The sequence below is a fragment of the Rhinatrema bivittatum genome, chromosome 2 (genome assembly GCF_901001135.1).
Source record: "Rhinatrema bivittatum chromosome 2, aRhiBiv1.1, whole genome shotgun sequence".
NCBI lineage: Eukaryota > Metazoa > Chordata > Amphibia > Gymnophiona > Rhinatrematidae > Rhinatrema > Rhinatrema bivittatum.
The window spans coordinates 343,862,356-343,887,377 of NC_042616.1; the positions used below are offsets into that span (position 1 = coordinate 343,862,356).

The 25,022-nt window shown below is 43.0% G+C and overlaps 1 protein-coding gene across 4 annotated transcripts in view; it reads right to left on the bottom strand.

The window, feature by feature from the left end:
* The window catches only part of EPB41L4B (erythrocyte membrane protein band 4.1 like 4B), a 709,272-nt gene that overhangs the window by 357,028 nt on the left and 327,222 nt on the right, over positions 1 to 25,022 (bottom strand). For all 4 annotated transcript variants that reach the window (XM_029589854.1, XM_029589857.1, XM_029589855.1 and 1 more), the window contains exons 7-13: positions 24,551 to 24,671; positions 24,074 to 24,161; positions 17,214 to 17,302; positions 16,698 to 16,767; positions 15,498 to 15,667; positions 4,665 to 4,774; positions 480 to 510 (exon numbers count right to left, since the gene is read on the bottom strand). In XM_029589854.1, coding sequence (XP_029445714.1) covers positions 480 to 510; positions 4,665 to 4,774; positions 15,498 to 15,667; positions 16,698 to 16,767; positions 17,214 to 17,302; positions 24,074 to 24,161; positions 24,551 to 24,671 — 679 coding nt within the window. The remainder of the gene's footprint in view (positions 1 to 479; positions 511 to 4,664; positions 4,775 to 15,497; positions 15,668 to 16,697; positions 16,768 to 17,213; positions 17,303 to 24,073; positions 24,162 to 24,550; positions 24,672 to 25,022) is intronic.

The following is a 25,022-nucleotide window of genomic DNA, read 5'->3' on the forward strand; positions in this document are numbered from 1 at the left end:
AATGTCCAGAACAGATCACAATAAGAACATTCATAATCATAACACATACATTATAACATACAAAACCTTTGCCTGTTTTATAGTATATACTGATTTAAGTTTTAAATACCTTGCCCATTGGGCCTGAAGTGCATGAACTGGCCGGTACAGCAAGTTACATGCCACATAAACCCAAGCCTATATTATTTTGAGCCTCAAAAGCCATAATTGAAGCTTCAAATACCACCTGTTGATGCACAGGCAACCAATGTAATCTTCTTAAACAGGGGAAATATTCTTTCCTCCCGATGTTTACCGGGGTTCCTTAAACTACATTTGGTGTCATTGATATGCACATCACCTCTACAAGTGAGGAAATTAAACACACAAGCTCATAAATGCATTTTCGCTTCTTTTCCAAAGTCAATTGCACTTCACAGATCCTGTCCAATTTTTCAAGAACATATTTGTAAGTCAGTAAGAATTTTGTTTCCACTTACCATAGCTGAGCAGCTTTGACGGGATTGTTTGCTTTAACAAACAGAAAAGAAAAAAAAAACATTTGTTTAGGTGGTGGTTCAGGCTTTTAAGAAAATTGAGTTTATCAAGATGCGTCGCAGAACACACTAAAAGCAGAACCTGTTGCCAATTCCAATTTTCACTGCAAAACATGCAAAACGTATTAACCTTATATTTTTTTCTTTTAAAGAAGAGCTCATTACCAGCAGCAAACTTGCCTCTCACCCTCGCATTTGCTTCTCTGGGTTGGTAACGCACAATACTTCATTGTAGACCAGATTACATAAGAATAAAGTCATCTAATTCTTTCTGGGAATGTTTCTTTTGGCCACTGGGCATATTTAGAATGACAAAGATGTCTCTTCCCTGGAAGCAGCCAATTTTATGGTAGTCCTCAGCGAATCTCTATATAAATGTAAAGAACAAGAAATCCTGACTGCGTTGGCAAGCCTGGCTGCCTCACATAACAGCCAACACCATTCCATAAAGGAACCCAGCAATTCTCTTTGGGCCGGATTTTATGACATACGCGCGGGCGTACATTTCTGTGCGCAACCCGGCGTGCACAAAAGTACGCCCAATTTTATAACATGTGCGTGCAGAATCTGGGGTCGGCGCACGCAAGGGGGTGCACACTAGTGCACCTTGCGTGCCGAGCCCTATGGGAACCCCGATGGCTTTCCCCGTTCCCTCCGAGGCCGCTCCGAAATCGGACTAATCGGAGGGAACTTTCCTTCCGCCCCACCCCCAACTTCCCCTCCCTTACCCGCCCCCCAGCCCTACCTAAACCCACCCCCAAACCTTTGTTTTACAAGTTGCACTTGTCTCCGGGCAGGTGTAGGTTGTGCGTGCCGGCCGAATGCCCGCGTATGATTCCCCGACCTAGCAGCCATACTAAGGCCTCTGGCCACGCCCCACCCCTTTTTTCAAGCCCCGGGACATGTGCGCGTCGCCGGGCCTATGCAAAATAGGCTTAGCGCGTGTAGGGCTTTTAAAAATCTGCCCCTTTGTATTTCTACAAGGCTTTTTCTTCAAGATTTAGAAGATGGGCAATTTCATCCTACTGAACATATTAAAGTACAACTGGAAACATCTCTCTCATATATATAGAGAGCCCAATATGCACAAAGTAACATTAGTGCATTTCTGATTTACAATAATCTTGCCAAAACCTGATAGATTAAAGCAGTTACTCAACACTGGCTAAAAGGTTCAGGGGAAGAGGAGCTGGAAAATACACAAGACATGGGATAACCATCGTAAGCAAAATATAAAGGAAGTGAAGATCATAACATTTTTCATTGTTGCAGTCCAGCAAATAGACATTCTTAGGCTTCCTTTCTTTTTATATGACGACTATTTTGTTGCAAGAGGGGGGGATGAATAAAAAAATGTTTTCCTCCTAATTTTATTTCATTTTCTTCCTCAAAGCTACTTTTCGTGTGTCGATTGCTGCTTCAGTCAAGATGTATCTGAATGATACTAGTCCAGGTTTCTGATAATCTGAACAGAAAATCCCTGAGATTTACTCAGATCTATAACAGGCAGAATGAAATAAATTAAGAAGGAAATTTAATGTCATTTTTGATGAGTTTATTGCATTTTGATAAGTAATTTCAAATACTGCCATCAAATATTCATAGATATTGTTCTAGAGGACAAACTAAAAATCAATTGGTGAGAGCGTGCTTGCCTAGTACAATATTCACCATTACTATAGTTCCCAAAGAAGGAAAGTTCCTAGATGTGTACTTTTCATAACTGGCCTAGTTACTTATTTAATAATGTTATATTTAAAAGAGTCTCTGCGAAAACATATTTGACCACCTCTTACTTCTGCTCTCACTCACAAAGATCAGACAGGCTTCATGAAGTGTTGACTGGGATTATATATTATAACCATCTTGTTATGTATGTGCAGTAAAAAAAAAAAAAAAAATGACAATGTAAATATTCTACTTTTCATGCTGGATATCAAAAAGGCTTTGGACTGAGTAAACAAGTATCCATTCTCCATTTTAGTACAAATTAGAGTTTTGAGATAACATTCTATAATGGATTAGAAGCATCTGCAGTAATCCCAAAGGCTCAAAGTCAATGGGCAGAGTTTAGGAGAGCATATCCTTGGGTGTCATCTTCCCATCTTAATTTTCCTTGGCCCAGAGACCTTGGCTACTAAAATTAGAGGCTTGCCTGATATAAAAGGTATCAATGGTACAGATAGTAAGAATATAAAACTGCTCTTTGCAGAAGTGTTGCTTTACATTAAAGCTCCATTAACTTCTTTGCATTTGGTAGTGATGGTTATTCAGAATTTTAGCCTCATCTTTGGACACAAGATTTAAAAAGCTTGATCTGCAAATCAAATCTGAAACAGAGGGCAAATTTTGGTTTAAGTGGTCCTATGGGCAAATAATATATTTGGGGATTCAGGTAATAGACTCAGAGATTGCACTTTTTAATTATAAATCCTCTCAAGAAAGCAAGACATTGTAGTTTGTTCTCCATATTGCACTCCTTGGCTAAGGAAGCTGGCCGCTATAGAAGTGAATTTTCATTGAGTGGTGTTTTTACTTAAAATGCTCCTTATAAAATTGCCTAAAATTTGTTACTTTTCTGATTCTGGCTATTTCTAAATTTATAGAAAGCAGAAAGACTCAGAGGAGCATGGAGGATTCTTACTGAATTGAAAGAGAAAGGTGATTTGGATCTTCCTAATTTCCATGCACGTTACCATCAGCAAGCCAAAACTTGAAGCATAATTTCACGAACCTAGAGATGAATACTGGAGTTTGCTGGATAAACGATAGGCCCTATAAAGAGGATTTGATAGTTTTAAGGGACTCTAATAAGACATTTATATTGCAAATTATCATTCCTTTATATAAGCAATTGTAAGAACTTGGATAGGAGTAAATCTCCTCTATTCCTTTCTCCCCTATGAAGCACTTCTGAATCTCCAGAACACTTTTCTAGGATGAATGTTCCTTTCTATTTTATGACCTCAACATAACTTGAGCAGAACAATTAATTTTAGGGAAAAAAATCTATAATGAACAGTTCCACAGAAATTATAAAACAGAATCCCCACATTTATTTACAATTAAAAAGCTTGCTTACTAAGACTCCTTATAAGATTCAATGCAGTATCAGTTTTATGGATTTTGAAAAGCTTATCTTAAAATTCTTTTAAGAATAGGGGGTCATTTCTAGAGTGTATCAAATCCTATTGGGAATAATGGAGGAAGTTTTGAAAAAAGTTAAAACTCCTTTTGGTGAAAGACTCAAAATTGGGAATGGTCTCATTTAGGATAAGTTAAAAAAAAATCACTGTGCTGAACTACCCAGAAGAATGGCTCTAGATTGATACACTTCTATTATATCCCTAACAAGCTAAAAAACAAACAAACAGATCTTATGCACATTGATAGATGCTGGAAATTTGTGGGGAAAGGTACTTTTTTCATATTCAGTGGTCCTGCTTCTTAATTCAGACATACTAGTTTGAAAGCAACCGACTATATCAAATTTTGAATATCTGGGTACTGCCTGATCCTCTCATGCTATTAATTGGCCTGTTAGTTGAAGGGCCACTTCATAGGGGGAAAAAACCCCAAGATATTCCTTTAAAAATGTACCTTTTGGTGGCGGCCAGATCTAAAGTGGCCTGCCACTGGAGATCTCAAAGCATCCCCTTGACAACATCTTGGTTATGTCTGCTACAGCAGATATACAACATGCAACTTAACCATTCAATGCTATGGATTACTATTATAATGTACCAAAAGTAAGGGAACCCTTTAGTGAGAAGGCAAGAGCACTGTTCATGAATGTAACAGATTAAAGTCAATAGAATAGATAATCCTTAGATAATGTAATAGCCATTAAGAAATCAGTGAATATACATATCTAAGTTAAGTTTTATATAACATTTTCTTTTCTGTCTCACAGTGTGTTAGCTCTAAGTATGCTGGTTATCAAATTTGAATCATGTTAATGTATTGTTTTTTCCATTTCCATTTCTGTATTTGTAACAAACTCAAAAAGGAAAAGCTTTTAAAGAAAATCAGCTTTCAGAGGGTACAATTGCTTTCACCAACCAATAAATCAAACTCGTTAAAAACAAAAATCACAGTAGCCAAAATGGGAAAAAATGAAATACTGACCTTTAAACCCTGAATGCCTTCGAGATGGATATCGTTTGCTTGGCCGTCTTTCAAATGTGCTGGTCCTACGTAGTCGGCCTGTGTGAGTTGCTTGGTATTCAGTGCGACCACTACAAAAATTGTGCCAAACAGAATGCTTAAACTATCATCTTTGTTAATTCCAAATGCATTCATTTTATAAACACACTCTCCTTCCCTCCCAGAAAAGGATGGCAAACAGAGCAGGCCTGTTCAAAGAATCTGAGACATGAGTACACCATGTGCAATGGGGGGGTTCATTCACCTGCCACTCATTTCAAAAAATCTGGAATGGCTAATATTTAGCTCATACTTATGACTTGCATTTATTATCTCAATTTAAAATGTTTTTTAATCAATTTCAATTGCTATGTAGTTATTTATATATTGTACTCTGTAATTATTCCAACACTCTACTATTCAAAATATATTCCTTGTATTCTGAAGGCCACCCTGAACTTGAAACCAGCACAGCTATACACCTTTGCATCAGTATTGCCTATAGATATCACAAAGCATCTACCAGAAATACATATATACAAGACCCAGCATGCGAGGAACACAACTGACATTTAGTAAATCAATGGCAATGAGTTTATTGCTAACAGCAATGTTTAATATGAAGGTACAAAGACTAAAATATAGAATACTTTCTCAAAATAAATACTTTTTTTTAATAAAAAGAAAACAGCATTACCAACTATGCATCCCATATGATAGGTTCTGTATGTCACACAATTTTTTTTTGATGGGAAAACTTATAGGAGGAGGTACAGTCTTAATAGTTGGAACCTTGACCTCTGCAGTCCAGGATCTCCAGGGAAACAAGTTATCTCCCTGTGCCTCAGTTAAACTGACCAAAAATGATTAACATGGTTCCTTCTTCCTAAGAAGCACTGGGTGCCATGTTGTCAGGCCATCCACCATAGAAACAGCTGCATGCAAATTGCTGAAATACTCAACTATAATAACTGCTATTAATATTGGGATAAAGCAGATGGATGGAGCCTAGCCCGGAACTTTGATCTCAAAGATTCAAGAACTTTCAAACATGCCCTACTGAGCATGTGCAGCTATGGTTATCACCCTGCCCCTAGGCAGAGTCCCTCAGTCCATGATATAGTTAATACATGGAGAAACCAACTCCCAGGGGAGATAGGTGGGTTTCTTGAGTTCTAACATCCTGCTGTACTCTGAGAACACCTGTTACAGGTAAGCAACTTTGCGTTCTCCAAGCACAAGTAGGATGGTAGTCCTCATACATGAATAATTCCCAAGCCAAAGACTGTTCGAGCAGGACAAAGCAGGAAACCGCACAGTGCTGAAAGCAACATCTCTCCCCCTTTTGTCTGTGAGACAGCAGACCCACAAAATGGTCTAGGTGGGAAAACTTTGGGTTCTTCAGAGAGAACCATAGAAAGACAGACAAAACCCCAATGTGAAGCAGAGGCGCCTAAGTCAGGGGAGTGATGCGAATGCCAGCAAGAAACATACTCCGCAACACAGAAATTACAAGTAGGTTTTTGGATCAGTAAACCCTGAAGACAATAGGTCTAGAACTGCCTGGATACAGAGAAAGATCTAGAGAAGCAAACAAGAGAAGAACTCTTGGACGAAGACCTTACAACTTCCTTCGGTGTAAAGTCAACCAAACAAAAATTGGGCCAGAGCCTCCAGAAAAACTGTGGTCCACTAGCATCTGAAGGACAGAATGCATTAGCAGAGATGTGCCCCATGTTTGGCAGATAGACACAATGGACAGAAAAAACCCAAGAAAACGCTTTGAAGAATAATCAACAAGGGCAGGGTCTGTGACAGATCCTATGTGCCAAAGTACCAGACATAGCTGATCACTTAGGACAGCACTAAGAGTTTCAGGGGAGGAAAGGCAATCCCTAAAATGAGATTGCTAGCCCAAATCCCCAAACAGGGAGTTAAGATAGGCTTGAAGCTCATCCGCACTGCACCCTGTCAAGGGCAGGCCTATCCAAAACTACAGGATAGCTCAGGTGAGCAGGAAGGCATTTTGGACAACCCAGTGAAGTGTGATAAGCTTTGCAGTACCAGCCAGAACTTGTTGAAAAAACTGGGAAAGAGTGGTGTATTGTTCCCTGCTGGTATACATCAAGGTATACCACGAATGCCCTTGTTTTTCTTCCCCTCCCCCTCAACATTCCAACCAGAAGTTGGAAGGAACTAAGAACACAAGGAAGCAGATCACTGGGCTGCAAGGGTGCGAAAAAGCCACTACATTGTATATCTCAACTTAACTGAATAACTTCGCTGACAATTTCTGTAGGAAATGTCCCCTCCCCCCCTTAGGTAGATGTAAGCCCCTGTAGAACAGGATTTCTTTGCCAGCCTGGAGGGCAGGGTCAGTGTACCTCAGCTATGATTACACATACTTCCCCCCAAGGAAGCATGCAGTCCACAAAATAGAACTAATCCATGCATGAACCAGGACTCGCCCTAAAATGGGGAAGTATAGCTTGCAAGTCACTACAATCAAAGAGTAGCACCTCTGTCGAAGGGTCCCTCACTCATAGATATGGCTGGAGTTTGAAGAGCATACTTGCAAATTAAATGGATTAGAACCCTCCTCACTGAGGTAGGGTCCCACAGGTGAGAATGGTTGGCAACAGTAGTCTGCCAAGAAAAACACCCATCGAGCTCAGCAGGTATCAAAGGTGACTCTCAGATGGGAGAAACTCCTAATCTTCACCAAGGAGATATCCCAATGATAAGAACGAGTCTGGAATAGCTCCCTCGTGAAATAGACCTGCTGTGCTTTAGGAGAAGCAATGAAGAGCGCTATCGCCTGACCTACTGTTTGATCCTGCAGGAAACAGATAGAGACTACCAGTCAGAGTAATGAAATCCCTTCTCCAGGAAACAGAAAACGAAGACCAAGCATCCCGAGGGGGGGGGGGGGGGGGGGCCATAAGGGTCGCCTCTGGAAACCCAGTTAAACCTTTCTTTCCTGAAGAAGACTCAACTCTACGTGACAGTTGGATTACAGTCGCTGACTGCTGAGGTTCATAAGTGATTAAAATATGCCACTTGTAGTCCTCAGATGGGGTAAGCCAACACAGTGATCAACAGAGGGACCCCAGCAAAAATGGACCAATAACTGCTGCTGCCATCCCCTAAAATCTACTGGTCCTGGCCTACAAGGAGATGAACCGATTCAAAAGAATCGAGGCTCCAGCTCAGTGACAGACCTACAAGTGATGGAGCCCCAGGACTTACCAATGAAGGGGATTCTTATCATGGGAGCAGTCAAAAGAGAAACTCCTCTTCTGAGGGATGGGATGACTCCTGATACTACTTTCCTGATATCAACTTCCATAGGGGTTCAACCAGGAACACAGTGTTACGTCAGTCCTATGTCTACGGCACACTACTGTTGTGGTCGCCATGAGGAAACACACCTATATGCTAGAGGGCAACCGGAAGAATAGTACAATCCACTGTAAAAGTGCTATAACCAGTATTCATACAGTGGTGCCCTATCCTGCGGATGGCGGCACACCTACAAACTCACTCGTAGTGCTTGTGGATAGAATCCCACAGCACAGCAAGGATCAAACACCACTTGTTAGAGTCTGTGGTTGTGCCCTGCCAAAAAGCAACAGTGTGTGTGAGAGTACCTTTCTCGGCGGTATGCCCTAGCATCCTATAGTGCAAAAGACAAGGAAGCTGATATCTTGAAAAGATGATGGCAGAATCCTGCGATGCCTGTGTACTGTGCCACCAGAGAGAATGCGGCCTGTCAGCACCTGAGGTGCTTGGAGGAGTGATTGTCCCAACCATGCATGATGTGCTCTACTGATGCACAAACTCCTACTGGAGTCAATAGTAAGTGTGATGTCAGTATTCCCACTACCACTGGAGCTCTGATTATGGCGTGGTGGGGGGGGGGGGGGGGGGGGGTGGTCTATGACATCACCACCATGGTATCCCAGTACCTTATAACACTCCAAGAGGCTGAACACAGCTCTTGAAATGGCATTGTGAATGGCTCGTAACCCTTTCCAGAACATAACAGCAGCAAAGTCCATGGTGCCCGACTGTGCCCATGGTGCTCTGCGGTAGCATCCTGTGGCATCCAACCACATCCGCTGGTGTCCACTGTGATGGTGGCACCCATAAGGCCCATAGCGCTCTTGTGCTTACCAATGATGGATCGCATCAATGGCACCAAACGATGCTGTGCTCAGGGCTTCGACCGTGCTTGATTTTAATGCAAGCTTGACCAGTTCAGCGCTACACTGCGCCATCAAAAGCGCCCCCACTCCTGTGGACGTCGACAGCCCAACAGCACCGATTAAGACCCCGGTGCTCAAATGTGTTGATGGGATGCTGGTATTAAGGATGCCACAGGTACCTGAAGGCAGAAGCTGTGCGACCACCCCAACATGGCAAAGACACGTTGCATCGGTTCTCAAACGAACCAATGACTGCCGGCACCATATATGGTTCCCCTTGGCTCAACTACACTCCCAAGGGCGTCGATGGCATTTCTCACCAATGGCAATCGCCGATAGCCATGACAGCAATCCTACAGCTTATTAGCACCGATTGTGCATGAAGTTTGGCAGGGCCTCAGATGCCCCACGATCCCAACAGTTCAGGGCCCCCCATGGTGCTTGACAGCCATAGGCCAATGATGGGATAGCATGATGCCCCCAGTGCCCAATCTGGACAGCGCAAAGGAGCCTCGAGGGTACCAGGTCCTGGATTCTTCAGTGCTCCAGGATGCCTCGGGACTAGAGATGTGAATCGGAACCAGAATCGGTTCGGATTTCAGTTCCGATTCACATCTCTACTCGGGACTATAGCGACTCTAGTGTTCGACAACACCAAGGTCATCCAAGGCCCGAAGCCCCTGTCACCCAAGGGCTCTTAGGAGACCTGGCAGTAGATGGCTTCAAGGGCAACCAGGGTGTTCAGTGGTGATCCTGGTGCCTCGCCGATAATGCTCAACATTGTCGAGAGTGGCAACGAATGGCATCGCTGTCCAACACTAAGGTCAATGATGTTCCTCCAGTGCATTGAGAGCGCATGGCAGCAGATGCACCTATGGCATCCTTGGATGCTTACAGCACCACATGCTCAAAGCATGCACACTGCTTTCATTGGCCCTAATGGCGTCAAGGATGGTCACACACCTCAATGGCACTGAAGGCACCCCGGCGGCGTCAAGAGTGATCATGGTGCTCATTGGCAGCCCCGGTCCACAATGTGGCCTTGACATTGATATGTCAGACCACTGGTGCACTGGCACAGGTATGCATGGGCAATCATTACTGGGCATGGCACTTAAGGTGCAGCAGCAAGCTGCTTGCCCAGGCTCCTGCTCATCCTCTCTAACAAGTTGACTGCACAGCCATCACAGGCAAGCAGGAGAGGAGTTTACATCCATCTAGGATTCCTGCCCATGAAGACTAGTTCCTTTGAATGTGCAAAGGATGAGCTCTCCCCCTCCCCTACAGGAACGGTTTTGGTCCTCGATCTCTTCACCGACCCAATCTCCTTCGATGCCTGGGCTCTAGCCGGGCAGGAATTCCATGTTTCACCGATCGGCAAGTCCTCGGGTTTAGCAGCCTATATGGATCACCCACAGACCGCATTCCATCAGTCCTGCCAACACCCAGAGGCACAAAAACAGACAGAACAAGAATTTAAACTGCAAGTGCAGTGTTTATTTAATAAGGGATAGAATTAGACACTGCCAGGCTGCACAGTGACTAAGGCACACCATGCGGCTCACAGACATAGGGAAAAAAAAATACTACCATAAGGTAAAGGAAAAGAAAAACAGCTGCAACTCTAGAAAAAAAAAATCACATTACAAAAACTGTGAGAAGAGAGCAAATCTGAATACTGTGAAACACATCGCTCCTGCGACCACATGGCTCTGTGGGGAGGGGGGGGGGGATTCTACTTAGGGAATAGGGTGATAACTAAAGCTGCACAGGCTCAGTAGGGCGTGTTTGAAAGTTCTAGAATCTTTGAGATCATAAGAACATAAGAACATGCCATACTGGGTCAGACCAAGGGTCCATCAAGCCCAGCATCCTGTTTCCAACAGTGGCCAATCCAGGCTACAAGTACCTGGCAAGTACCCAAAAACTAAGTCTATCCCATGCTACTGATGCTAGTAATAGCAGTGGCTATTTTCCAAAGTCAACTTGATTAATAGCAGGTAATGGACTTCTCCTCCAAGTACTTATCCAATCCTTTTTTAAACCCAGCTACACTAACCACATCCCCTGGCAACAAATTCCAGTTTAATTGTGCGTTGAGTGAAAAAGAACTTTCTCCAATTAGTTTTAAATGTGCCACATGCTAACCTCATGGCGTGCCCTCTAGTCCTTCTACTATCCAAAAGAGTAAATAACAGATTCATATTTACCCGTTCTAGACCTCTCATGATTTTAAACATCTATCATATTCCCCCCCCCCCCCCCTCAGCCATCTCTTCTCCAAGCTGAACAGTCCTAACCTCTTCAGTCTTCCTCATAACGAAGCTGTTCCATCCCCTTTAACATTTTGGTCGCCCTTCTCTGTACCTCCTCCATTGCAACTATATCTTTTTTGAGATGCGGCAACCAGAATTGTATACAGTATTCAAGGTGCGGTCTCACCATGGAGCGAGACAGGCATTATGACATTTTCCATTATATTCACCATTCCCTTTCTAGTAATTCCCAACATTGTTTGCTTTGACTACTGCAGCACAGTCAGACTGTTTCAATTTGTTATCCACTATGACACTTGGGTGGTAGCTCTTAATATGGAACCTAACATCGTGTAACTATAGCATGGGTTATTTTTCCCTATATGCATCACCTTGCACTTATCCACATTAAATTTCATCTGCCATTTGGATGCCCAATTTTCCAGTCTTACAAGGTCTTCCTGCAATTTATCACAATCCGCTTGCGATTTAATTACTCTGAATAATTTTGTCTCTGCAAATTTGATTACTTAAGTTGTCATATTCCTTTCCAGATCATTTATAAATATATTGAAAAGTATGGGTCCCAATACAGATCCCTGAGGCACTCCACTGCCCACTCCCTTTCACTGAGAAAATTGTCCATTTAATCCTACTCTCTGTTTCCTGTCTTTTAGCGAGTTTGTAATCCATGAAAGGACATCGCTACCTACCCTATGACTTTTTACTTTTCCCAGAAGCCTATCATGAGGAACTTTGTCAAACGGCTTCAGAAAATCCAAATACACTACATCTACCAGTTCACCTTTATCTACTTGTTTATTAACTCCTTCAAAAAAGTGAAGCAGATTTGTGAGGCAAGACTTGCCTTGGGTAAAGCCATGCTGACTGTTCCATTAAACCATGTCTTTCTATATGTTCTGTGATTTTTATATTTAGAACACTTTCCACTATTTTTCCTGGCACTGAAGTCAGGCTAACTGGTCTGTAGTTTCCTGATCACCCCGGAGCTCTTTTTAAATATTGGGGTTACATTAGCCACCCTCCAGTCTTCAGGTACAATGGATGATTTTAATGATAGGTTACAAATTTTTACTAATCGGTCCGAAATTTAATTTTTGAGTTCTTCAGAACCATGGGGTATGTACCATCTGGTCCAGGTGATTTACTACTCTTCAGTTTATCAATCAGGCCTACCACATCTTCTAGGTTCACCGTGATTTGGTTCAGTCCATCTGAATCATTACCCATGGAAACCTTCTCTGGAATGGGTATATCCCCAACATCCTCTTCAGTAAACACCGAAGCAAAGAAATAGTTTAATCTTTCTGCTATGGCCTTGTCTTCTCTAAGTGCCCCTTTAACCCCTCGATCATCTAACGGTCCAACTTACTCCCTCACAGGCTTTCTGCTTCGGATATATTTTTAGAAGTTTTTACTGTGCGTTTTTGTCTCTACAGCCAACTTTTCTTTTCCACTTCTCTCTTAGCCAGTCTTATCAATGTCTTACATTTTAATTGCCAACGCTTATGCATTATCCTATTTTCTTCTGTTGGATCCTTCTTCCAGTTTTTGAATGAAGATCTTTTGGCTAAAAGAGCTTCTTTCACCTCACCTTTAACCATGCCTGTAATCATTTTGCCTTCCTTGCACCTTTCTTAATGTGTGGACTACATCTGGACTGTGCTTCTAGGATGGTATTTTTAACAATATCCATGCCTCTTGCACACTTTTTACCTTTGTAGCTTTTCCTCTCAGTTTTTTTCTAACTATTTTTATCATTTTATCAAAGTTTCCCTTTTGAAAGTTTAGCACGAAAGCAAGGATTTGCTTACTGTCCCCCTTCCAGTCATTAATTTAAATTTGATCATCATATGATCACTATTGCCAAGCGGCCCCACTGTGCTCCACTGAGAATTAGATTTAAAATTGTCGCCTCTCTCGTGAGTTCCTGAACCAATTACTCGATAAAACTGTCATTTATTCCATCCAGGAACTTTATCTCTCTAGCATGTCCCGATGATACATTTACCCAGTCAATATTGGGGTAATTGAAATCTAAAAGGACAGAAGCAAGGTGCTGCACTACAGAATAATCCAAATCAGAGAAGTGCAGAGCATAGAACTTTTAGTCCTGATCAAAGGAGATTCCAAACATTTAATGCAAGAACAAATTCTAAATTTTATTGCGGCAACTCCACTGCATAATGTTAACACAGCAAGCAATTTTCAAGGTGCCCCAACACGGACCCGTGTTTTGCCGGTGGCTGCATCGGGGGACCAACAGGGATTCAATCAATCTGCAATTTTAAAATGGTTAAAGATCAGGACAACAAACAATGGACTGAAGCCGGTGTTAACCATTTTAAAATTGCAGATTGATTGAATCCCTGTTGGTCCCCCCGATGCAGCCACCGGCAAAACACGGGTCCGTGTTGGGGCACCTTGAAAATTGCTTGCTGTGTTAACATTATGCAGTGGAGTTGCCGCAATAAAATTTAGAATTTGTTCTTGCATTAAATGTTTGGAATCTCCTTTGATCAGGACTAAAAATTCTATGCTCTGCACTTCTCTGATTTGGGTAATTGAAATCTCCCATTATTACTGCACTATTAATTTGGTTAGCTTCCTTAATTTCTCTTAGCATTTCACTGTCTCACCACCTTGGTCAGGTGGACGGTAGTATACTCCTATCACTATAGTCTTCCCCAACACACAAGGGATTTCTACCCATAAAGATTCGATTGTGCATTTATTTATTTATTTTTTATATACAGACATTCAATCTGAGATATCACATCGGGTTTACATTCAGGTACTGTAGGTATTTTCCCTATCCCCAGAGGGCTTAGACAGAGGTCCCCAAACCTGTCCTGGAGGGCCACCAGCCAGTCGGGTTTTTGGGATATCCTCAATGAATATGCATGAGAGACAATTTACATGTTATGGAGGCAGTGCATGCAAATTTTCTCTCATGCATATTCATTGAGGATATCCCAAAAACCCGACTGGCTGGTGGCCCTCCAGGATAGGTTTGGGGACCCCTGGCTTAGAATCTAAGTTTTGTACCTGTAAAGTGACTTGCCCAAGGTTACAAGGAGCTACAGGGGACTCGCACCCTGGTCTCCTTGTTCGTAGCTCACTGTTCTAACCAGTAGGCTATTCCTCCTCATTCAGGATGTTTATCCTGTTGGACTCTATGCCATCCCGGATATAAAGCGCCACACTGCTTCCCAGGTGCTCCTCTCTGTTATTGTGATGCAATTTGTACCACAGTATAGCACTGTCCCATTGGTTATCCTCCTTCCATGTCTCTGACATGCCAATTAAATCTATGTCATCATTCACTGCTATACATTCTAATTCTCCCACCTTACTTCTTAGACTTCTGGCACTAGCAAACAAACATTTCAAAGTTTTGTTTTTTGTTTGTATTTTCATTCTGCTTTTTAATTGATAGGGTTAAGTTAGAATTTTTTACCTCAGGTGAGCTTTTAGTTACAGGGACTACTTTTCTTATTATTAGAACCTCACTGTCGGGATGTCCTAATTCTAATGCATCATTAGTATCCTTTGAAGATACCTCTCTCCAAACCGTGCGCTGCTGAGAGACTGTCAGCTTTCCCCTTTGTTCTAGTTTAAAAGTTCCAGGCCAGGCTCCATCTGATGTCGTCACTCTTGTGTGAGGACTACCATTCTGCTTGTCCTCTGAGAAGATATGCTATATAATTCTTAAGTTTGTAATGGAAGTAAATATCTATTGTTTATCTTAATTTTGGATTTCACATTTATATATTTAAATATTTATATACCACAAATCAATTTCTAAGTGGTAAACAATAATACATTCATAAAACTGATTATACAATTTATAAAAACAAACTAGTACATTAAAATATCAGAACACCTTCTATCTCTTAATTACTTACCCATTATCCTGCACTTATTTATTTTGTTGCATACATTTCTGTATTTTAAGCTTAAATTCAAATATCCATTGTCTTAATTTATATCTTTTTATCAAGGTCCTGAATAGAAACTACATCTACATTCTGATTCTCGGAGAGTTTATTTCTCCTAGAAAGGAACAATGTCCATTTCTTTTCAAGTAAATGTAGCACAGATTATGTGCTATGCACATTGTATATTAAGTTTCTTAGTCTTTCCACCTCACCTACTTAACCTAAGAATACCAACAGTGCTGCGCTATTCTGTTTTGTTAGATGCCACAGGAAAATGTTTTAAACTTGTTCGAGAACTGCAAATTTGCTTTCACTCATAGAAAAGCTAGTTTGATGCCAAACCTGCAGAGCTGAAGTTTCTGGGTTACAAAGAAAAACATTGTCAGATACCTGAATCTGAAGCGAGATCCTAATCTTATAAAGTCAGACCGGTTGGTTTTACTGTTTGCTGGTGTTCGCAGTCTGAAAAAAGCATGATGCTCCACCGCACACTTCCAAAGATGCTTACAAGTTTTGGAACTATCTAACCGGAAAACAAATGTGTGCTCCTGTTCTCTACCCTAAATAGGAATAAGGAACAGTTAGTGATACAATGTCTTCTACCATGCTGCTTGAGATACACCATCAAGGATGGTGAAATGAGAATGGCTGACATTTATTTACAATGGAACTGCAGCAGCAGAACACAAAGAAAACTGCAGCAATGAGCTGTAGCTCACCAGGGTTTGGCTCAGCTAAATGTCACAATCTTGTTACTTCAGTTTGTATTTCTTTACTGTTGCACAACAGAAGAAAGATGAAGCAAAAACAGGAAATTCAAGACAAGCCATCAAATAGTAATTTTTGTACATTTTTAATTCAACTCCATTAATGATTGGCTCAATTTTGCAAGCCTTTTAGCCAACTTTCCGAAGGGAATAAAGCTTGCGAGACAGCTGCATGAGGGTCCCCGAATAACTTGAGTTTAGCATCCTATCCATACCAAGTTTTCAATACGTCAGGGAGGATCCAAGGGTATCTTGGAGCAGTACTTTTTTTTGGATCCACATATGTATGTGGATACTTTCCAGAAAGCAGGCTCCTCTAGTTCTACAAGGAAATTGTTTATGTTAAGCTTCCTCTATGGTACAACAACAAAGATAAGTAAATTGAAGTAAAAGGATTGGCATAGGCTTTTCAGCTCTGCGAGCACTTTATAACTATAAACAAAATGTTTTTTACAGTAGTGCAGCACCTTAGGGCTTAAACTCCTTTACAGTTAAACAATAGAAAAACCATTAACATTAAAACTTAATTAGGACAAAGCTTCTCAAACCTGTTCAAGATCCCCAGCTAGTCAGGTTTTAAGGATATGTATGAGAAACTTGCATGTAATCTGTTTCCAGTGTACACAAAGTATGTCATGTATATTCATTGAGGATATCCTGAAAACCTCATTAGCTAAGAAGATTCTGAGGACAGGTGTGAGAACCTCTGCATCAGCGCATTATGTTCAGTATTTAAAAAAATTAGTTTGTTACACCAACCCTAGCAGTATCCCTTTAAGTAGGAGCACAAAAATAAAAGATTTTAAAAACATTTTAAAATTACCTGATCATCATCTTCCACAACAACAAGTGTTAATTTTGCTCTTTTGAAGTCCATTCTAGTTATTTTTGGCCTAGCCATAATGAACAGAAAACAATTAATTTAAATGTATAGCTGTGCAGTTCCTAAAAATGCAAATCCATGTATAACAGATCTAATTTTTTCAATTATGCCTTTGACGTAGATAGGCATAACTCCATATATTATTACATTGCATAAAATATTACATTATTCCACTATAAGAAAATTAAATGTTTCTTCTGGGTTCCATTTTTTGTTTAAATTCTCTATTAAAATAAATACAAGTAATCTTTAAAGCGAGCTCTATTTATAACTCAGGATTGTGGTCAATTATAAACTTATAGAGCCTGTTACCATAGCATAACAGACATTTTGCTTCAAACCTAATTGGATTTTGTAAATTAATATCAACCATTTTATGATGTTCTGTCAAAAAAAAAAAAAAAAAAAAAAGATTTTCATATATAACCAAAGAGATGTAAAGCAAGATCAAATTACCAAAAAAATAAACCTATTTTGTTTGCTCCTTCGAAGATCAGTATGCCTGTTGGTGTCAGTCCAAGAGCATATTCACAGCCATCCCTTCCCTATAAATGCAAGAATTTATCATTATTATACATCTCAAAATCCTTGGCCTAAACTTCAAACATGCTCACACCAGACTGATTTGAATGAAGGAACTGTTACTACTTTCAGAATTTCGCAAGCAAAACATGGAAAATTATTATAACACAAAGCTGTCAAACTGTGCCTTAAAAATATTTTTGGGCTTTTGCCTCCCATTTGTGCCCATGTTTCTAACTAAACATTTTAATGCTCAAGAGTAATAAAACCAAGGGATACAAGCAATCTGGTTGAAGTAGACATGGTTCTTCTATTAGTTCAGTTGCTTCTTTGGCCCAGTGGTAAGAATCTCTGGTGTGGAACAAAGTTTGCAGGATCAGATGCAAAGATCCAAGGTTGAAAATGAATTTGGCACAGTGGAGAGCATAGCAAGTATGAAGCCCTTTACACACCCTATTGTGTATTGCCTACAAAAAGCTTATATATTGATATAGACAATGTGGGAAATGAATGGCTCAAAGGAATTGCCATAATATTACAGGGTCTTTCACATCAGGATCCCCAAATCAAATCCAGCTCAGTAGGGTCTTAAAATGTAGCCTATGCAAAATGAGCTAGTGATTTGACCAAGATGTCATGATAGAAGCTTTCAAATCACAGCCCCTTGTCAAGAATCTCTGCTGAACATAAGAAAAAGGAAAGCAAATGTTGTTTACCTGTAACAGGTGTTCTTACAGGACAGCAGGATGTTAGTCCTCACATATGGGTGACATCATAGGATGGAGCCCAATCATGGAACACTTTTGTCAAAGTTTCTAGAACTTTGACTGGCACCTACTGGGCATGCCCAGCAAGGCACTAAACCTGCAGCCAGCAGGGGTCCCTCTTCAGTCTTGTTTAAAGCTATAGGAAGTGCCAAAAAATAAAATAAGAAAACGAACCCAACACTGTGGGGTGGCGGGCGGGTTTCGTGAGGACTACCATCCTGCTGTCCTGAGAGAACACCTATTACAGGTAAGCAACATTTGCTTTTTCAAAGGACAAGCAGGATGGTAGTCCTCACATATGGGTGAATACCGAGCTGAGGATGTCCGAGAAAAGCACCAAATGTACCCAAGATGTGCAAAAGGTGACAAGGATTGGGGAGGAATTTGGTAGAGGGCATCCTGAACCCTAATGGGCAAGCGGAAAGGTGTTGGTACGTCAAGTTGTAAAAAGGTTGCGCAAGACAGATTGGCCGAAGATGGAATCTTGTCTTCCAGCCTCGTCTAAGCAATAATGGGCTGTAAAGGTATAGATAGAACTCCAGGTAGCAGCCCTGCAAATGTCAGGAAGCGGCACAGAGCTTAGGTGCGCTACTGAAGTCGCCGTGGCCCTCACAGAGTGTGCTTTAACACGGTCTTGAAGTGGAATGCCTGCTTGCTGATAGCAAAAAAGAATATGCAGTCCATTAACCAGGAGGAGAGAGTCTGCTTACCCACAGGCTGCCCCAATTTGATGGAATGGAAAGAGAAACAATTGAGTGCTTTTCCTGTGGGCAGCTGTACGATCTAGATAGAATGCTAGAGCCCGTTTGCAGTCAAGGGTATGCAGAGCCTGTTCTCCTGGATTGGAGTGGGGCCTGGGAAAGTAGGTAGGCAGTATAATGGATTGTTTAATGTGGAACTCCAAAACTACCTTAGGTAAGAACTTAGGGTGAGTGCGGAGTACTGCCCGGTCCTGCAGAGGCTTAGTGTAAGGCGGATAGGTAACTAGAACCTGTGATTCACTAACTCTACGAGCAGATGTTATTGCCAAAAGAAAAATAATTTTCCATGTGAGATAGCGAAGATCACAGGATTGAAGAAGCTCAAATGGTGGTTTCATGAGCCGCCCCAAAACCAGATTAGGGTCCCAAGAAGGGGCCGGAGGGCTCAGTGGAGGCTTGAAGCGACGCAATCCCTTCAGAAAACGTGTTTCGAGGGTTTGGACCGAAATAGGAACGTCCCCGACATCTTTATGGAAGGCGGCCACCGCACTGACATGCATTCTGATGGAGGAAGTTTGTAGATCTGATTCTAACAAGTGCCAGAGATAGTCTAGAAACTTCGTGGTGGAACAGGTAAAGGGAATCAAGGGATTGAGAAGAAAGCCAGACTCAAACCTGTTCCCATTTGTATAGGTAAGACTTTTTGTGGAAGGCTTCTGTGAAGCAATCAGGACATGGAAACTGGCTCCCGAAAGTTTAAGTGGCTGAAGAATTAACCTTTCAACATCCAGGCCGTCAGGGTCAAGCTTGAAGATTGGGGTGGCGTAGGTACCCATCGTTCTGAGTGATCAGAATCGGTCCTTTCCCAAGGGAATGTGCCTGCAAATGGAGAGATCCTGAAGTATTGGATAACACACTTGGCGAGGCCAGTGAGGTGCTATCAGGATCATGCGTCCCTTTGTCCTGACATAACTTTACAAGAGTCTTAGAGAAGTGGAAGGGGAGGGAATGCATATAGGAGACCGGTTGCCCATGAGAGGGAGAAAGCATCTCTTAGCTGAGAGTAATGGCTGTGAGTGAGCAAAAGTTCTCTACTTTGCGGTTTTGAGGTGACGCAAAGAGGTCTATGCGAGGATGATCCCAACGCTGGAATATTGAGTCTGCTACTGTGGGGTTGAGGGACCACTCATGCAGATGGAAAGCACGACTTAGGTTGTCCACCAACACATTGTCCACTCCCGCAAATAGGTGGCCCTGAGGTACATCGAGTGGGAGAGGGCCTCCACCCATATCTGTGCAGCTTCCTGACAGAGTAGGTAGGAGCCCGTCCCTCCCTGTTTGTTGATGTACCACATGGCCACCTGGTTGTGCGTCTGAATCAGGATGACCTGATTGGAAAGGCGATCCTGAAACACCCTGAGAGCATATCTGATTGCTCACAGCTCCAGGAAATGATTTGGTGTTTGGCTTCCTCTGGAGACCAAGTACCTTGTGTTTGCAAATCGGCACATGGGCTCCCCAGCCGAGGGTTGGCAGCATCGGTTGGGGTGAGAATTATTTGTGGGTCTGGAGCCTGGAAGGGCAGGCCTTGGAGGAGATTGATCTGATTTTTCCACCAGGCTAGAGACTGATGGAGTGAGTCGGGGTGATGTGGACAATGGTTCGATAGAGGTTGGACGGACTGAGTCCATTGTGACCACAGAGTCCACTGCATGACTCATGGCCAAGTGGACCATTGGGGTAACCTGTACCGAGGACGCCATGTGTCCCAGTATGAGGAAGGAAGTGGTGTGTGCAGTCGTTGCAGCACTGAGACTGTAGCTGGTGTGCGAGAGAGATGAGAGTGAGACTGTAGCTGGTGTGCGAGAGAGATTGAGAGTGAGAGCTCGCTGCCGAGGCAGAAATGCCTTTGCCTGCAAGGTGTCCAAGTCTGCCCCTATGAATGATAAAGTTTGAGATGGGACTAAGCAGGATTTTGCGTAGTTGACTAGAAATCCTAGCGAAATCAGAGTGTGTAAAGTAAGACGTAGGGACAACAGAGCAGCTTGCTGAGTGGAGTCCTGATCAACCAATCGTCTAGATAGGGGTAGAAGTGAACACCTTGAGTCCTGAGGAAGGTTGCTACTACTACAAGGCACTTGGTGAAGACTCGTGGTGCAGATGCCAGGACCGAATGGGAAGCACTCTGTATTAATAATGCTTGTGGCTTACCAGAAATCTCAGGCACCTGCGATGAGATGGATTTATCGCAATGTGTGTTCACATCTTGGAGATCGAGGGAAGCAGAGCCAGTCTCCTCTTTGCAGAAGAGAAAGTAGGGAACCCAAGGTTACCATCTTGAACTTTTCTCGGTGGAGGTACTTGTTGAGGGCACGTAGGTCCAGAATTGGACGAACGCCGCCTGATTTTTTGGGGATTAGAAAAGTACCGGGAATAGAATCCTATACCTTGTTGGGAGTAGGGCACTAGTTCTATTGCTCTGGACTGGAGGAGGAGGAGACCTCCTGCTCCAGGAGAGTAGTGAGTGGTCGGACGTTCTCCACTTCGGTAGAGGTGGGGGAGTCGGAGAAGAAAGTTCAGGCAATAACCTTGAGAAATTATGGCAATGACCACTGGTCTGAGGTGATTGTGTGCCACTGTTGTTTGATGAATAGGCACAATCGACCTCCCACTGGTATCTGAGGCAGTGGAAACTGGCTGCTGCTCTCTATGCAGGAGTCAAACGCCGGAAGCAGGGCCCCGGCTGAAGGAGCTGCTAGAGGCTTTTTTTACGAGGTTGACGAGACTGGGCCTTTTGGAAAGGGTCGCGTGGAAATGAGTTCTAGACGGTGGTGGATAGGATTTCTTTGTACTGAAGAATGACTTTTTAGTATCTTTCCTGAATGGCTGTTTGGAGGAATACTCAGAGGGCATCAAAGAGAGCTGGCGAAGGGTCTCATGATGCTCCTTGAGTTCCGCCATCGTCCGCTGAATCTGTTCGCCAAACAGATTGTCTCCTATGCAGGGTAGATCAATAATCTGTCTTGCACCTCAGGGCGCAAGTCAGAAGATTTAAGCCAGGCCGGAAATAGCACTTGCAGACACCCTGGAAGCGGTGTCGAAGATAAGAGGATCTTATTTCATGCTTCCCTGCCTCAAAACCCTTGTGTACCAGGGTTTGAAGCTGTTCCTGGAATTGAGGCAGGGACTCTGCAAAGTCCTGTATCTGCTTGAATAAGACCTTGTTGTACTGGGTCATATACAGCTGGTAAGAGGCGATCCGAGAGATGAGCATTGATCCCTGGAAGACACGCCAGCCAATAGCATCCAGGAATTTCTGTTCCTTACTTAGGGGAAAGGAAGAGTGGGGTTTTGACCTTTTTGCCCTCTTTTGGGCAGATTCTACAACCACAGATTGGTGATCCAGCTGAGGTTTCTGGAATCCTGGGGCTGACTGGACCAAATAAGTGGTATCAGCTTTTCTGTTGACTGGAGCAACAGAACCAGGGTGTTTCCAGTTCTTTTTGAGGAGATCCAAAAGAACCTGGTGAATAGGGATGGAGGTTATTTCCTTGAGGGCATCCAGGAATTGTAACAGCTCCATCATTTGATGTCTATCATCTTGCTCAGTCTGCAATTGGAAGGGAACCAATTCAGACATTTCCTTCACAAAAGTTATGAAGGATAGGTCCTCTGGAGGAGAACGCTTCCTCCTTTCAGTAGGAGAATGTGGCGATGGCATGTCATTGGTACCCTGAGAAGAATAGTCTGTCCAGATGTCATAGGGATCAGCACCAGCCCCTCTAGGAACCTGAGAGACGGGACGATGGTATTCCTGAAGGTCCCGGTCTAGGGTCCGAAGGCATCGAGGGAAGTACTGGAGGCATCGATGAAGGCATCGAGGGCACTGGTGCAGGCATTGATGGATGGATCGGTGGCGCCGATGGGCGCATCAGCATCGATGGTTGAGGTATCGGCTGCACACCCGATGGTGGAATGCGGAACATTGTTTCTCCTCCCGATGACAGAGTAAGTGGGAAGGCACTGGAGCCATCGGTGACCCAGGATCCATCGGTGGAAAAGCGGCTATAAGCGCTTCTATCTTCAAGAGCAGTGGTGCCAATGCTGTGGAATGGGATCTATGGTCGGTTCCGCAACTGGCACCGATTTCGGTGCGGGGGACCTTGGAGTCTGTGCATCGCCTTATCGATGGCCTCCTGAATCATCCGGACCAGTTTTTCATGGAGACCTGGAGCAAGCAGCCCCGGCTTGGGAAGGAGGAGGCAGAGGCATAGCTGGAGGGACCACTGTTAAAGGCGGAGTTGCAGCTGCCGATACCCATCCGGGTGAGGGTTGCCTCTATGACCTGGTCGCAGAAAAGATCAGTGCCTTTTCTGAACGGGGTTTCTTCGACGGCGGCTCGGACGATGGCGAGGTCGATGACTTTCCTTCCTCGATGGTCCGAGACTTCCGGTGTCGATGCCGATGTTTCTCTCTACGATCCCCTCAGTCCTGAGGGGGGGTAGAGGTAATCGAAGGCCGAGAAGTCATCGACACCGGGCGGTCACCGGCCGGTGGCCGATACTGGCGCGAAGTGGACGGTGTCGGTTCAGACGACGTCGACGCAATGGACGGCTTCGGGGTTTGAGAACGGAAGAGAAGTTCCATTTTCTCCATTCTGGCCTTGCGACCTTTTGGTGTCATTAAGGCACATTTGGTGCAGGTCAAGACATCATGCTCGCACCCAAGACACATTACACAGACTTTATGAGGGTCTGTTATGGACATGGTGTGAGTACAGTCTGGGCACCAACGGAACCAGACGCCATGGCCTCTGAAAAAAATTGAGCCACGGTACGGTCGACGGCCAGTAGGCCGCAAGGGCCAAACTCGACGGGAATCGACCGAAAACGGGTAAAAGCTTACCGGAGTACCGCGGAGCCAAAAATTCGGAGGGACCCCTGTGGGGTATGAAAGTTTTTAGTAATTCCATGAGGAAAATTCCTGTCAGAAATCTCTGTGGTGCTCCTTAACCCGCGTGGCTACTGCTGCGCGGAAAAAAGAAGACTGAAAAGGGACCCCTGCTGGCTGCAGGTTTAGTGCCATGCTGGTCATGCCCAGTAGGTGCCAGTCAAAGTTCTAGAAACTTTGACAAGTGTTCCGTGATTCGGCTCCTCTTTTGTCACCCATATGTGAGAACTACCATCCTGCTTGTCCTGTAAGAACAGAGATTTCATAGCATGAAATAATTCATAATATAGTGGCAAAACGTTTATACAGGACAGTAATTATCTTGGGTATTAATGCAATGTTTCAAGTGCAGAACACTGAAGAATATATCTCTCACCTTAACCACATGCATATCTACACCATACATTTCCAGCCATTTGGCTTTATTTAAGTAGTAAAGTTCTGCTTGCGCTGGGCTCTTTCCCCTACAAAAATGGAAAATTAAAAAGATTAGACCATATATGTCACCATGTATTTCATGTAAATGTTTCAGAAACTGGGCTTTACTGAGGACTTGCGTATTCATGTGTGACAGAAGCACAAAATGGCAGCAAACTTGTAGTGAACACAGTTTGGGTGCACAGAACTCCTCCATAATTATCTTCATAATAAGTTTTGTATCAAGAAAAATGACACTACATCCAATACTCCTATCCAACATATTTATTTATCCAATATCCAAGAGCTGTCGTGCAAGCACTCATTATACTGCCTTTCAGGGTGCTGAGAGGTTCCGTCAGTATCACTCTTCACTAGTAACTCCAATCATTTATACAGTTGTTCGAACTTATAAGCGCACAAAAACCTGCCATACCTCCATTCTTGCCATTTCTGAAAGATGTCTAGTTCCATAGCCTCCGTCTGGTTCGGAATAAACCTGAATTCAGACACCAGTTCTGGTGTGTGGTGTGGGTGCTCGCACTCCCCAAGCTCAGCTGAAACAATTCACCAAACTCAAACAGGTTAGTGATTTAAAGCACTGTAACCAGCGCAAAAATACATTACTACTCCAGCTACATTCATCTGCTAAGTGCAAGTCTTTGTGACTTGTGCTCAAAGAAGAAAATGCAAACTCTAGTTATCTTTTTACATGAATAAATCACTTTCAGCCATAGAGCCCTAAAGGATGTGGTTTAAAAAAAAAAAGCATATTCTGGGCATTCAATAATTCCTATCTATGCTGTAATCATTTCCAAAAGAAACAAAGAAAAAAATAAATTACATAAAAAGTTTTCAAAGAACTAAAGCACAAAAATTAGAACTGCACAATATGAATGACTAGCATC